The 16,114-nt window shown below is 36.8% G+C and overlaps 1 protein-coding gene across 2 annotated transcripts in view; it reads left to right on the top strand.

Moving 5' to 3' along the window:
* Positions 1-5,665, top strand: part of MAP3K1 (mitogen-activated protein kinase kinase kinase 1) — a 65,743-nt gene extending 60,078 nt beyond the window's left edge. Inside the window, exons 17-20 of one of the 2 annotated variants that reach the window (XM_037530371.2) lie at positions 497-628; positions 1,462-1,604; positions 2,198-2,329; positions 3,050-5,665. In XM_037530371.2, coding sequence (XP_037386268.1) covers positions 497-628; positions 1,462-1,604; positions 2,198-2,329; positions 3,050-3,199 — 557 coding nt within the window. In that variant the 3' untranslated portion in view covers positions 3,200-5,665. The remainder of the gene's footprint in view (positions 1-496; positions 629-1,461; positions 1,605-2,197; positions 2,330-3,049) is intronic. The other variant, XM_054688325.1, reaches the window with a different exon arrangement.
* Positions 5,666-16,114: the final 10,449 nt, after the last annotated feature.

Below are 16,114 nucleotides of genomic sequence, written 5' to 3'. Positions count from 1 at the left end.
TAATACAACATGGAGGCTAATTCTGGATCTGTGGTTCCTCCCACACTCTTCTTACTAAATAAAATGGTAGTATTGTTTACGTAAGTCATTAAGAAAGGCATTTTGTTTGTCGTGATTGAAAAAGGTAAATTGTACATTTCAGAAACAGTTTCATCCAAAATTGTTAACTTTTAAAACTTTCTAACCTTCCAGAAAACTACAGACACCCTCAGAAATGCATTGCATGTTTGGTTCCAGACCACCACAATAAACCAAGTTACATGAGTTTTTGATTTCCCAGTACATATTAAAGTTATGCTTATGGTATATTGTTGTCTAAGTGTGCCATGCATTATGACCTTAATTGTGACAGAGAGAGAGGAAGTTAGCACACGCTGTTGGGAAAATGGCAACAATAAACTTGTTCAACCCAGGATTGCCACAAACCTTCAATATATAAAAAACACAATGTGTTTGGAGCACATTATTATTATTATTATATGTTATTGTCTTATAGGGGGATCTGTAGCTCACTTGCTCAGTAAATATGGAGCCTTTAAGGAATCAGTAGTTATTAACTATACTGAACAATTACTTCGTGGCCTTTCCTATCTTCATGAAAACCAGATCATTCACAGAGATGTCAAAGGTAGGAATTCTTTTAATGTCTACCTACTAGCAATAAGTAGAATGTAAATGTAATTTAAAAACTCAGACCTTTGTTGATAGTTACTAACTTGAAAACAACCATGGGATGTTTTGCCTGAGTAACTCAAAACACTAGAATATTAGAAGGAAAAGGAACCTTAAGAATCATATAATCTGCTTCCCTCAGCAGGCTCTGACTTTCTAACATTCTTAACTGCTAGTTGATGGCACACCAGGTGTAGAATCCAAGTCTCCTGTTCTAGTTTTATGTGGAATAATTGAGATATTATACACATCCAGAAAAATCTTTCAAGTCTTTCGCAGCTGTTTATTTTTAAGCACAACTCACAACTTTGGCTTTCTGTAATGAATATCTTTAGCTAGTATTTGATATAATCCATTCAACTTTTGATTAAGCCACAATTATGAGATTATAGTTTTAATTGATCTAGGTCAGTATGTTTCAACAAAACTTTAGCTTTAAAATGCAAACTACACTAAACTTTGAACTTTGAGAAAGATATTGTTGGAAATCATATTAAAGGTTTTCAATACTTATTTAAAACTTCATTGAGTCTGTCTTCTTTGCCCTTATACCTTGATACTTTTTCAGATTTTTCTTAAATTCTTTAGTTTTTTTTTTTTTTTTACACTGTAGAAGCCCCTTGTGCCTTTAGCAAAAATGAAGTAAAATTAAAGGGACAGTAAATCTCTGACCTCTGACATATAATCCATTTGTTTTGTTGTTATCCTGTTTCATTGTATTTTACTGAGTTTTTAATCTCTTCTTTTGTTTCTAAAATATAAAGTCATTTGTTGTTTTTTTCTTGACAGGTGCCAATTTGCTAATTGACAGCACAGGTCAGAGACTGAGAATTGCAGATTTCGGAGCAGCAGCCAGGTTGGCCTCAAAAGGAACTGGTGCAGGAGAGTTTCAGGGACAGTTACTGGGAACAATTGCATTTATGGCACCTGAGGTGAGAAGCAGCTTTGGATATGATGAAAGAAAATATTTTGTAGTTCTGTGTGACATTATATCAGATTATTTTGCAGTGGCATCTAGTATGTGTATATCTTGACCCCCAAAATAAGATTTTAATGATGATATTGAATTCAGACTTTTAACCTCTCCTTTCCACCTTTGTCTAAATATAGATTTTAACAGCTCAGCTTAAAGGCTGTTTCTAACAGAATTATTGAGTAATATATTAGTTGTTTTGTAGGAAACCCAAAATGGACATAATAGAAATTTTCAAAATTGTTCTCTCTTTTCCCACAGAGTCAGGACTTAGTAGTGACAGAAGTTTAAGCATTGCTATTCTGAACTCCGCCTTTTCTGTGTTCGGAGTTCTTCACACGCACATGTTGTGATTAGTGATTGTCCTCTTGATCTGTAGTTTTCTAAGCACACTGGTGCTGCTTTTAAGACTCTATAATGTGATTCTTCTTCAGAATCTCAGTTTTCCAAAATATTTTTATGTCACATAGGAGATTAAGCTTGTTGATGAAATAAATGAGATATCTTTTTTGATGAGTCATATTTCCAAATTAACTTTCTGCTTTATTTTAGGTACTAAGAGGTCAGCAGTATGGTAGAAGCTGTGATGTATGGAGTGTTGGCTGTGCTATTATAGAAATGGCTTGTGCTAAACCACCTTGGAATGCAGAAAAACACTCCAATCATCTTGCTTTGATATTTAAGGTAATTGTGAGATAAAAATTGCTTCTTCCTGCTAAAACTGGCAGGAGGGAAATTCTCATGGGTTCTCTTTAACTGTCAATCTAAGATGAAGGTGTATGTTCCTTGAAATAACACTATGTATATATGTCCAGGAATTTAATGTGGTAAATGTTAGCAGCCTATATAGTTAGCTCTCACTGTTCACAATAGTTTTGTGCTCTATAAAGTTACTGTGAACACTGATGAGAAAAAACTGAATCATTGTTCCTAGGAGAAATATATACATGAAGAGGTATTTTTTTTTTAAAGATTTATTTATGCATACAAGAACTGGGGTACAGGCCAGAGGTGCAGGAGGTGAGAGGATTCACCAGAGACAGAGTGGGGAACAGAACAGGCAGACTGACTGAAATACACTGCTGAGGGGAGCAGCAGGCCAGACAGGAGAGGACTGCTGCGCCATGTGGGTAGTTCCCTGGCTGGCTAAGGATCAAACTCGGTGCTGCAGAGGCTGTGAGTAGCTTCACAGTGCTGTGCTTAACCCCTTGCGCCACCAGGGATGCCCATGAAGAGGTATTCTTAAGGAAACCAGTGAGTGAGTTTCTCCAGATTTAGCAAAAAGTCCACTCAATTCCTCTTCACTTCCTCTGTGCACAGGAGGTTATAAAATGTGTGCATAGGTACTTCTATTCCAGAAAATTCCAATTGTAGAAGCCTCAACCCTGGTGTTTTCTCCTGCAGATTGCTAGTGCAACTACTGCTCCGTCAATCCCTTCACATCTGTCTCCTGGTTTACGAGATGTGACTCTTCGTTGTTTAGAACTTCAACCTCAGGACAGACCTCCAGCAAGAGAGCTACTGAAGCATCCAGTCTTCCGTACTACATGGTAGCCAATTATAAAAATAAACTGTAATGAAGACAGGATACTCAATAAGAGAAAAAAACTTTTGTGGGGAACCACGTTGATAATCTGCTGGCCTTCATGCCACTGAACAGATATGAACAAGACCAGTGGGGAACCCTTACCTAAGTATGTGATTGACAAATCATGATCTGTACCTAAGCTTAGTATGCAAAAGTCCACAATTTGTGCAGAAACTGTAAACTGTGCCTTTCAAAGAACTGGCCCTAGGTGAACAGGAAAGCAATGAAGTTTGCATGTCTAATTAACAAAAGCATTTTTTTGGAGCACTTTTTCAGCAATATTAGCAGCTGAGGGGCTCAGGATCTATTGTAATGTTTCAATTATTCTTCCATTTCATATCATAATCACAAGCAAGGGGTTCTGCAATTCCGTTCAGTTTTTTGTCACTGGCTATAAAAAAAAAATCACTATCTGCCTCCCTTAGGTCAGAATATGCTATGAGTAGCAGTAAATAAATATATTTTTTAAAGCCAATAACTTCATGACCCACAATTGGCCCTTATTTTTTAAATGCCTGGGCAATTGTGGTTTATTGTGCATTTTACTGTTGGCCCATTCATTTCGTTTTGGAAATTATGGTTCTATATTTTCATTTCACCTTCATTTTTGTTTCATATTCAGGGAAAGGTGATCTTATCAAAGCTGAGAAAAAAAATAGAACTAGGTGTGAACTAGAGTTTATTAAATATCTTGCTATTGCAAGAGTTTTTTTAAATACACATTTAATTTTGTTTGTTTTTAAAATTGGAATATAAAATACTACCTTCATTGAGTCAGTCGCTGCTCTTCTCATGCAGGTTAAATATAGATTAAATGAAAATCAATGATTCTCTGATGCAGTTTGCAATTATATTTGAAATTTTTTTTAATGTATTGGTTTCTTTTGTCAAACTATAGGAGACTTCACACCATTTAAGTCTTACTCTGTAACAACCCATCATTCATCATCACTGCTGATAACATGTAACTGCTGTTTTCCTTCTACCATGCATCAACTCATTACATAAAGCAGACATGGCTGATAGGTAAAGAAAGAGTAACTTACTCAACTATCAATTGAGTACTAGTGTTTTTAAATAATAAATTTGCTTGGAACTTTTAGAAAATGTGTTCAGAAAAAAAATGAAATTGAATTTCATTTACACACTAATAATTCCTTAGATTTTGCACAATTATCTGACGGTTTTTGCCTGAATTAAATTCAGATGCATGGAATCCTGAAGGAAAATGGCAGCTCTTTTATCTTTTTTTGTGAGTCTTTTAAATCAAGTACTGATTAAGTTTTTTAATACAACTTTTTGCAATGTTAAGTTTTAACTCTTCAGAAGCCAGTTGAATTGCTGCAGAGTGAAATAGAATTGGTTATTCTCAAAGACTCAGGATAAACTAAATAAGCTATATAAAGTACATTTTAAATGTACAACAGAAATTGGAAGTAAAATAAGTTACAAGATAAGTTTACAGGGATATATTGCATATAATTTTTAAAAGGCAGTTTTTTTATGTGAATGTTTTTCTTAGTAAAATTTTACATTCCTTTGTTTTGGAAGATTGGCAATATTTGAAGAGTTAAAAATAGTACCGAAATGTGAAGTTTGGTAGCTCTAAATGTGTTGTACTTGACTTTCTTTTTATTTTCTCTATTTTTTTTTTTTTTTGGACTACTTAGAATTTTCACAATTCTAATAAGATTGTTTTCTCAAGTCTCTCATGTGCAAGCTTTAAAGGATGCACTCTTGCCATTTTATGTACTGGAAGATCATTGGTCATATTAATACTGTCTCTGACAGAAATGTAAACTGTATAAACTGAGGAACCTCAGCTAATCAGTATTACTTTGTAGATCACCATGCCCACCACATTTCAAACTCAAACTGCCTCTAGATGTCAAAATCCATTGAGTTTGAGTTTGTTTGCAGTTCCCTCAGCTTGCTGTTAATTGTGGTGTTTTTTTTGTTTTGTTTTGTTTTGTTTTCAATGCAAATGTGATGTAATATTCTTATTTTCTTTGGATCAAAGCTGGACTGAAAATTGTATTGTGTAATTATTTTTGTGTTCTTAATGTTATTTGGTACTCAAGTTGTAAATAACGTCTACTGCTGTTTATTCCAGTTTCTACTACCTCAGGTGTCCTATAGATTTTTCTTCTACCAAAGTTCACTTTCACATTGAAATTATATTTGCTGTGTGACTATGATTCCTAAGACGTCCAGGGCTTAAGGGCTAACTTCTATTAGCACCTTACTGTGTAAGCAAATGTTACAAAAAAAATCTCTGGGTTAAGAAAATTTGGCTTAAATGTATCCTTTGTTATTTTAAATATATCAAGATATTTTAATTAAAATTTTTACCCCATTGAACCAATTTTATAGTATTTGTACCTATTTTGGTGTTTTGTCTTTATAGTAAATAAACGTTTTTGAACAAATGTTATTTTATTTTGAAATCATTTCATATATATGAAAAAGTTGTTAGAACACAAGACTTCAATCTCATTCAATCCAGAACCAGTCCTTAGTTCTTCCTTCACCTTTATGACTTCAATAATTTTTAAGATTATGTTTTTGTTTTATTCAAATCCCTCCATTTGAGTTTGTCTTGTGCTTCCTCATGATTTGATTCAGAGTATGAATTTGTGACAGGAATATCACAGTGACGCTGTGCCCTTCTCAGCAAGTTTTATCAAGAAATATGAGGTTGATTTGTCCCATTTCTGGTAATACTGTGATCATCTGAGTAAACTTCATCCTGTAAATTTACTCTTTGTAATTAATATCCACTCTTTACTTAAGTAGTTCATGAAGGTGATACTTTCAGACTACATAAATATTCTTCATCCAACTTCAGCTCTCTACTGTTAGGTTTCTTGCCTGACTTATTACTCTGATGGTTGCCAAACCATTTTCTAGTTCTTGTACTCCTTCTATATTTTATTAATGGGCATATTACTATAAGAAACAGCTTTCTTTTCTCCTACTTTTATTCATTATATAAAAATGGATTTGTAGACTCCCTTCCAGTGAGATAAAAATCTTACCGTCATCATGCATGTGCTCAAATTGTCATATTTAGCCAGAGAGACTCTCAGAGCTTCTCTATTGACAAGCCACCACTATTCCTTTAACACTTCCATACTTTCATACCCACAATGTATATTCACTGCTTCAACTACCATCAGCCATTTTTCCAAAGAACGTCTGATACCTTTAGAGGAGACTGGCACTTAAAACTATGGGCCTCCCCGATGGTGCAAGGGATTGGGTTGCAGCACTATGAAGCTGTCTGCAGCAACTGCTGCACTGCATGAGTTCAATCCCCCTGGCCAGCCAGAGAGCTAACCCACATGGTGCAGCAGACCTCTCCTGTCTCACCGGCTGCCCCTCTCAGCAGTTTATTTCAGTCAGTCTGCCTGTTCTGTTCCCCACTCTGTCCCTGGCGAATCCTCTCACACACACCCCCCACCGCCACCACCACACCTCTGGCCTATACCCCAGCTCTTGTATGCATAAATAAATCTATAAAAACAAATAAAACTAAGATATAGTATCAAGGTATAAAGCCTAATTCCTGAAATTCTATAGATTTGTAAATGAATGGTAAATCAATGAAATTCAATTTAAAAATAAAAGTAATATGGTATGGGTGCTAGACAGGCAACCTGTACCTGGTGTCACTGCTCCCAGGTCCCCTTGGTAGACAAAGTTAAAAGAGCTACTATTTATCGATATATATAATAATATATATATAATATATATAGCTCTATATAGAGAGAGCTAATATATACACACACAGTATATGTGTGTGATATGTATATAGTTTTTTTGCATACATATGCAAAATGCATACAAACCATGAGTTCACACCAGCCTTCCAATTCTAACACCAGCAGGGTTCATTCAAGGTTTTCTTTTCCACATAATTACTAGCAGGGCTGACAAGAAAGATCTTTCCTGAAGTCAATAAAGAAATGAAGGACAGCAATACAAAACTACAAGGAACATAAAAATCAAGGAAACATGACACCACCAAAGGGTCACAATCTTCCAGTAACTGACAATTGAAGTAATTCATTATCACTAGACCTGCCATGCAACAAAAGCTGAAAGGAGTTCTTTAAGCCGAAATGAAAGGATGCTAAATAGTAGCATGAAAATATACAACACTAGAAACTAAAAATTGGCTAACAGAAGAAAAGGATAAATTGTTACATACATACAACCTACCAAGAATGAATCATGAATATATAAAAAAATCTAAAGAGACCAACATGAGCAGTGATACAATCAATAAATCAAAAACCTCCCAATAAAGAAAAGCCCAGGCCCAAATGATTTCACTAGTGAATTCTAACTATCATTTAAAGAATAACAATCCTTCTGAAACTCTTCCAAAAACTGAAGAGGAGTGAATACTCCAAATTCATGTTACAAGACCATTATGACTCTCATACCCAAGTCAGATAAGAACACTACTAAGAAACAAAACTATAGACCTAGAGCCCTGATGCAAAAATTCTTAACAAAATATTAGTAAACCAAATACAATAATACTATATAAGCATTACACACCATGATTAATAAATAGAATTTATTATTGTCATACAAGGTCAATTCAACATAACACAAATCAATAAATAATATACTGCATTGAAAAGATGAAAGACAGGGACTTCCCTGGTGGCACAAGGGGTTAAGATGCAACCTATGAAGCTGTTTGCAGCCTCTGCAGCATAAGTTTAATCCCTAGCCAGCCAGAGAGCTACCCACATGCGCAGTAGACCTCTCCTATCTCACCCGCTGCTCCCCTCAGCAGTGTATTTCAGTCAATCTGCCTGTTCTGTTCCCCACTCTGTCTCTGGTAAATCCTCTCACCCCCCCACACACCTCTGGCCTGTACCCCAGCTCTTGTATGCATAGAATAAATAAATATTTTTTTAAAAAGGATGAAAGAGAAATCATATCAATAAATGCAGAAAATTTTTTGCAAAATAATATCTTTTCATGATAAAAACTGAACAAATTGGGTATAGAAGGAACATTCTTCAACATAGTAAAAATCACATGAAAGCTCGACAATTAACATGATGATTAAGGCAAAAATCTTTTCCGTTAAAAATAATCAAAGGTGGCCTCCCCGGTGGCGAAGCGGTTGAGCGCTGGGTTGCGAAGCTGCCCACAGCCTCTGCAGCGCCGGTTCGATCCCCGGCTGCCAGGTAAGGGTTCCACAAGGCGCGCAGACCTCTCCTGCCGCCTGCTGCTCCCCTCAGCAGTGTATTTCATCTGTCTGCCTGCTCTTCTCTCCGCTCTGGCTCTGGTGAATTCTCTCACCCTCCCACACTTCTGACTGTACCCAGTGCTTGTATAAATAAAAATAAATAAATCTTAAAAAAAAAAGAAAATCTTTAAAAAAAAAAAAAGAATAATCAAAGGTGCCCATTCCCACCGTTCCTATTTAACATGGTACTGAAAGTCCTAGTCAGAATAGTCAGGCAAGAAAAAAAATCGTAATCAGAAAGTAAAACGTAGGACCTCCCCTGGTGGCACAGCGGCTGAGCGATGGGCTGCAAAGCTGCCCACACGCAGCCTCTACAGCGCCGGTTCGATCCCTGGCCACCAGCGAGGGTCCCACATGGCGTGCAGACCTCCTGCCTAGCCCGCTGCTCCCCTCAGCAGTGTACTTCGTCAGTCTGCCTGTTCTGTTCCCCGCTCTGGCTCTGGTGAATTCTCTCACCCTCCCGCGCTTCTGACTACCCAGTGCTTGTATAAATAAATAAATAAATCTTTAAAAAAAAAAAAAGAAAGTAAAATGTAAAACAATCTTTGCTTACAGATGACATGATCTTACATATCAAAAATCCTAATGATTTCACAAAAAAAACTTAGAACTAATCAATGATTTCGGTAGCATTTTAGGATACAAAATCAGCATACAGAAATAATCTGTTAGCAATGAATATCTGAAAAAAAATCCGATTCACAATAGCACCAAAAATAATAAAATAATCAGAAATAAGTTTTAACCAATGAAGTAAAAGTAATAATTTTGACCAATGAAGTAAAAAGACACTAAAAACTTTGAAGAAACAAACTGAAGTCAACACAAAAAAAAAATCTTCTGATATCATAGATAAGAAACATTAGTACTGTTAAAATGTTCATACTACCAAAACCATCTATAAATCCAATTTAATCCCTATGAAATTTTCAGCAATATCTTTCATAGAAATAGAATAATCCTGGGCCTCCCCGGTGGCGCAGCGGTTGAGCGCTGGGTTGCGAAGCTGCCCGCAGCCTCTGCAGCGCCGGTTCGATTCCCGGCTGCTCCCCGGCCACCAGAGGAGGGTCCCACATGGTGCACAGACCTCTCCTGCCGCCCGCTGCTCCCCTCAGCAGTGTACTTTGGTCCTTCTGCCTGCTCTGCTCCCCGCTCTGGCTCTGGTGAACTCTCTCACCCTCCCGCGCTTCTGACTGTCCCCAGTGCATGTATAAACAAAACAAACGAACAAACAAACAAATAAATAAATAAAACATGCCTCTATAAAAAAAAAAAATAATAAAAAAAAAGAAATAGAATAATCCTAAAATCTTTGTGGAACCAAAAAAAATACCCCTAATTGCTAAAGCAATCCTGAGACAGAAGAACAAGCTGGAGACATCCACTTACTGATTTCAAACTATACTATAAAGCTAGTAATTAAAATTGTATAATATTGGCATAAAATAAGCCCAGAGACCTGCAACTCAAAATAAAAACAACAATCTGATTTAAACATGGACAGATCTGAATAGACATTTTTCAAAGAAGATAGACAAATAGGCAACAGATGGAGGAATGATGTCAGAATCATAGCAGAATGAGTCCTTTTTCTCTCCCCTTCGATTTACAACAAATTGCACACTCATAACAATAAAAGTGCTTCTGCGCAGGCCCCCTGGATAGCTGAGAGATTCATCCATTTGTACATCTGAAATTGAGTGGACAGGATGTCAGAGGAGATATACAGAGCCAAGGAGGCACTGGAGGCTATGGCGACCTCTCCAGCAAGGAGGCAGAAAATGAAAAGGGGTGAATGAAAGTTTCCCTTGCCTTGTGGGCTACATCTGGAGGGTCCAGTGTTCCTTAGCAACACCCTGGATACTGGAGAACTCCTTACCTGGAGGAGGAAAAGGTAAGGGAAGAAAGCAAAGAAAGCAAATGTAAGGAAACATGTTTCCTGCTGTCAGCCCATTTCTACCAGGTCTGCCCACACCCCTCTGCAACGCAAGGATCCCCATGCAGGCTGTAGGCACACCTAAAGCTGTGAGTGTTAAGCATACCTCCCTCTACTTTCCCACCACCTTTCTCCCCCCACCCCCCTTCATCAGCTTTTATTTTTTATTGCGGCAATGGTTTACACTGTTGTTTGTTAGGCTCACACTCCCAACTTACAAACAAGTCAGTTACTAATAGGGAAACCAAAAACTTGCCTTATAACGCCACCTCCTGGAAGGCAAGAAAGGCTCCTAATTGTCAACCTGTTGAATCAAAGTAAATAGTCTTGGGCCTCCCTGGAGGCACAAGGGGTTAAGACACAACCTATGAAGCCATCCGCAGTCACTGCAGCACAAGTTTGATGCCCGGCCAGGGAGATACCCACATGGCGCAGATCTCTCCTGACTCACCCGCTGCTCCTCTCAGCAGTGTATTTCAGTCAGTCTGCCTGTTCTGTTCCCCACTCTGTCTCTAGTGAATCCTCTCACCCCCCCACACCTCTGGCTTGTACCCCAGTTCTTGTATACACAAATAAATGTTTTTAAAAAAAACAAAGTAAATAGTCTTACCTAAATAATAAAGGTGTTACTTCAAATGCATGGACAGAAGCACATTCATCAAATAGTATTTTTAAAAAAGGTAAAATGGCAGGGCCTCCCCAGTGGCGCAGCGGTTGAGCGCTGGGTTGCAAGGCTGCCCGCAGCCTCTGCAGCGCCGGTTCGATCCCTGGCCACAGGGCAAGGGTCCCACATGGCGCGGGCACGCAGACCTCTTCTGCTGCCCGCTGCTCCCCTCAGCAGTGTGCTTCATCTGTCTGCCTGTTCTGCTCCCCACTCTGGCTCTGGTGAATTCTCTCACCCTCCCACGCTTCTGACTGTACCCAGTGCTTGTATAAATAAATAAATAAATATTTAAAAAAAAAAAAAAGGTAAAATGGCATCGCAAAAAGAAAATGGCAATTCTGTAGCAAATGAACCAAAGATACAGAATGTTGTAATCTAACTGATAAAGGATTCGAAATAGCTGTTAATGAAGAAACTCAACAAGCTACAAACTCAGAAAGACAAATCCATGAACTCAAGAATAAAATTAATGAAAAGAAGGACTACTTTAGCGAAGAGACTGAAATTCTAAAAGAAAAACAGAAAATCAGGAACTGAAGAACTCAATAAATGAGATGAAGATTGCATTACAAAGGACTGGAAATAAAGCCTATCACATCTGATCAGATGGAAGAAAGAATAAGAGAGTTCAAAAACAGGTATTTAAATTATTGAAGTATTTAAATTATTGAGGTGGGAAAGGAATGAGAAATAAGATTTTTGAAAAGGTGATAGTTATAAGACTTCACTAGGAGAGACAAAATAAGATATGGGTGTACCAGGAAAAGGGAGGAGATGAGGTTTAAAGAAATAATAGCTATGAAATCCACAAACCTAGGAAAGGAACTGGATATACAAATTCACTAAGTTAATAGAACACCTTCTTATCTCAATGCAAAAAGACCATCTGAAAGACACATTATAATAAACCATCATAAACCAATAATAAAGGATTTTAAAGACAATGGGGGGGGCATAACCTACAAAGTCACCCCATTAGGCTTTCAAAAGATTTCTTAGCAAAAATTACAGATCAGGAGAGACTGAAATTTGCTGACATAGCCGTATAGTACCCATCAAATGCAGCCTGCAATGGAAGTAGCACTCCTGACTAAAGGCCCTGGGCAAGGTCAATAAGGGGGTGTCATGCATGTTGTGAAGATGCATTTGTGAGATATTATCATCCTGCCTTAGTCTGTGGGAGGGATGGTACGTGTCTACAATGGCCTTTAGTTTCATTTCAAAAAAACTTATTAAAAGAGTTGTGTACATTTGTTCTATGATGAAAAAAAGAACATTTTGCAAGACATGAGGTCTAATCTCTTCATAAAGTTTTATGTGATGAAATACGATAAAAGATAGGGTAGATTAAATTAGACTAGATTTAGGGCCTCCCTGGTGGCACAAGAGGTTAAGCACAGCACTTTGACGCTATCCACAGCCCCTGCAGCATTAGTTCAATCCCTGGCTGGCCAGGGAGCAACCCACATGGCGCAACAGACCTCTGTCTCCCCCCCCCTGCACCCCTCAGTAGTGTATTTCAGTAGATCTACCTGTTCTGTTCCCCACTGTCTCTGGCAAATCCTCTCACCCCCCCACACCTCTGGCCTGTATCCCAGTTCTTGTATGTATAAATAAATAAATCCTTAAAAATAAATAAATAAAAATAAATTAGACTAGATTTAAATAGACTAATGTAATTTGTGAACTTCGATCCAATTTTAAAAACAAAGAACAGCTATAAAAGCTGTTTGAAAATTTTAAATATAGATTCTGTATTTAAATATATTGAAATATAAATACAGATACTATAAGATGTGATAATGGTAATGGGATTATGTAGAAAAATGTCATTATTCTTCAGAAGCTAACATATGACACTTACATTCAAATGGAAAGAAAAAATATATACAGATATCTATCTTTACCTATCTGTACTTATACAGACATATGTATATAAATACATATATACCTACATTAGTAGGTAGGTGGGTAGACAGACAAATAGATAGGGGAAATATTACATGTTAACAACTTGTGAACCTACATAGAAGACATGGTTATTCACTGTATTTTCTATAAGTTAGTAATTTTCAAAATAAGAAGATCAGAGAACATTTCTAAATTTGCATATTTTTGATCTGTATTTCTTTTTGCTTTTTAACTTGATTTCCTCCTTTTTTTCTTTTTTTAAGTGACTCCCTATATTTCAGTGTCAATTAAGCCTATACTACTTGACCAGAAGTAGAATTAATTTAGGCAATTATTGAACATCCAGAAGAGGGCAGCAGAGTAAAACTTAAAGGATGATCTTAACAGTGCTAACTCTTCTCAGGTGAAATCCTGCCTCATAGTTTACTGAGAAACTAGAAGCTCAGATTTAGTCCTCATATTTCTCCAGTGAAAACCACTACCACACCTTCTGTGGGGCCTACACTCTGCTTTCTCTTTTGCTACAGTTCAAGATGAGTCTCCTGTCAGAGAACAACCTCTCCACTTGGGCAATGAATCAGCTCCCATGGCATTTCAAAAATTGTACACTGAAATTACCTAGCCATCTCAATTTCTTTCTTTCTGTTGAATAATTCTCATTAGCACACAAAAATGCTAGAGGATATTTAGTCTTACCAGACTTGTCTGCCTTTAGTTTCATTTCAGAAAAACTTATGAAAAGAATTGTGTACATTTGTTTCCCCTTCCTCACCTCAGGTTAGGTTAACATTCACTTTCACTCCCGAGCAGAACATATAAAGAAATTATGATCATAGAAAATAGGTAGCTAATATAGAAAATTAATAGAGCCAAAACTGTTGAACTGAATAGATCAACAAACCTCCAGTTATACTATGGAGGAAAAAAAGAGAACATAAATCACTAAAATCAGGAATGAAAGTGGCATTACCATGTAGATCATACAGACATAAAAAGGAAGACAATTATTTATGAATAACTTTATGTCAACAAATTTGACAATTTAGATGAAATGAACAAATTCCATCAAAAATATAAGTTACCAAATTTGAAACAAGATGAAACACAAATTTTGAATAACCCTACATGTTTAAAAGAAATGGAGGTCATCACCAAAAAAAGCTACAAACCAGATGGTTTTGCTGGTGAATTCTATCAAAATTCAAGGAAGGCATAATACTAATCTTATATAAATATTGTTTTTTAGAAAAAAAGAGAAGGGACCCTTTCTTAACTTATTTTATGAGGTCAGCATGGACTGAATACCAAAATATGAAAATAAAATTACAAACAAGTCATGAGCCTGAAATCTTAAAAACACTTTAACATAGATGCAGTAGGACAACAAAAACATAAAAAAACCTACAGAGGATAACCAAAGTAGTACTCATAACTGAGTAGACTTACCTCAGGAATTCAAGAATGGTGCAACAGGGGCCTCCCTGGTGGCGCAATGGGTTAAGACACAACCTATGAAGCTGTCCACAGCCTCTGCAGCACTAGCTCTATCCCTGCCCCCTTGCCAGGGAGCTACCTACATGGCGCAGGAGACCTCTCCTGACTCTCCGCTGCTGCCCACTGCTCCCTTCAGCAGAGTATTTTAGTCAATCTGCCTGTTCTTTTCCCCAGTCTGTCTCTGGTGAATCCTCTCACCCCCTCACCTCTGGCCTGTACCTCAGTTCTTGTACGCATAAAAAAAGATTTTTTTAAAAAGTATGTTATAATTCACTACATTAACAAAACAGAAGAAATCATGTGATCATCTCAATAATGAGCAATGAAAAACATTTGATAGTCATCATTAAAATTTAAGACAAAAATTCTTGACAAACCAAAAACAACTTTTCAAACCCATAAAGTATACCTACCAAAAAATTACTGTAAATACTAAACTTGAAGGTAAAACCTTAGAAATGACAGAACACAATATGCTTATGCACTGCAAAATTTTTTGAATCAATAAAAGAAGCTGCAGATACTTGAGTATTTTAAAAACACAAAATCCTGTATTTTTTATGTAGCTATAGAAACTTATATAGAAATTTGTATTTTTCCACAGAAACATACAGGTAAATAAATACACTGAAGTAAGACTGGCAGAAAATACATCGCCCTGATAACTTCTGAGGAGAGCAGATAGGACCAAGATTGGGGTAAGTACAGGATATAGGGTTTGATTAAAGAAGACTTTAGCTTTATCACCATGATTCTAAGGAAAATGTTTTTATGACTTGCCAGATAACGAAAAGGTAATTTTAATACTCTAAATTTTAAAAGCACTGGCACTAAGAATATATACAAAAAACGCTTTAAAAAAGATAAGCATATTACCATAGGTAAAGATTCAACTATCTATTTTTTTTGCGTTCAAGTTTGAAGACCATTGCATGGAAACCATTTATTAACACATCCCGGAATTGAATAAACGGCAATTAGCAAATCAAGTAAGTCTAGATTTAGGCCAAGTTACCAAACAGCACCTGATGGCAAAAACCTCTTGAGTTTGCCAATATCCTGTATATTACAGTGACATAGACTTCGACAGTCTTTCTATCGTTTCTCTTTATGGACTAGCACACATTAGCTAACCCAAGGCCACTAGGATTTGCCTGAATTTTCATTAGGTCCTAGCTTTTCCATTTATTTTTTTATATACTTTTACATCATTTTTCATTTTTGCACAATGTATGCATTTTCATCGTATAGTCCCCAAACAATTCCCACCCACCCCCCTTATTTTGATTCTAATCCCTCCCCCGCCCCAGGGTCTCTGGTTTATAATTGCTTGTTGATTTTCATTTTTACTTTATTATAATTAGTCTTTTTCCTGGTCCCTTATTTAGGTTTTCCAAATTCCTGCTATGAGTGAGGCCATCCGGTATTTTTCTTTTCCTTTCTGGCTTATTTCGCTGAGCATGATCCCTTCCAGCTCCAATTTATATTTCAATTCATCCGCACTCCCAGGCCAAGAGCAGGAAACCAACACATTTATTCCTTCCACTATTGATCTGAAGGTAACTGCGGCAGGGCCGTAGCGTGTCCCCATTAAAACTACG

The sequence above is a fragment of the Talpa occidentalis genome, unplaced genomic scaffold (assembly GCF_014898055.3).
Source record: "Talpa occidentalis isolate TD23 unplaced genomic scaffold, MPIMG_talOcc4v2.1 talOcc4.6, whole genome shotgun sequence".
NCBI classification, from domain to species: domain Eukaryota; kingdom Metazoa; phylum Chordata; class Mammalia; order Eulipotyphla; family Talpidae; genus Talpa; species Talpa occidentalis.
Note: the sequence above shows the minus strand (reverse complement) of the source record. Positions and strands in the feature narration are given on the sequence as shown.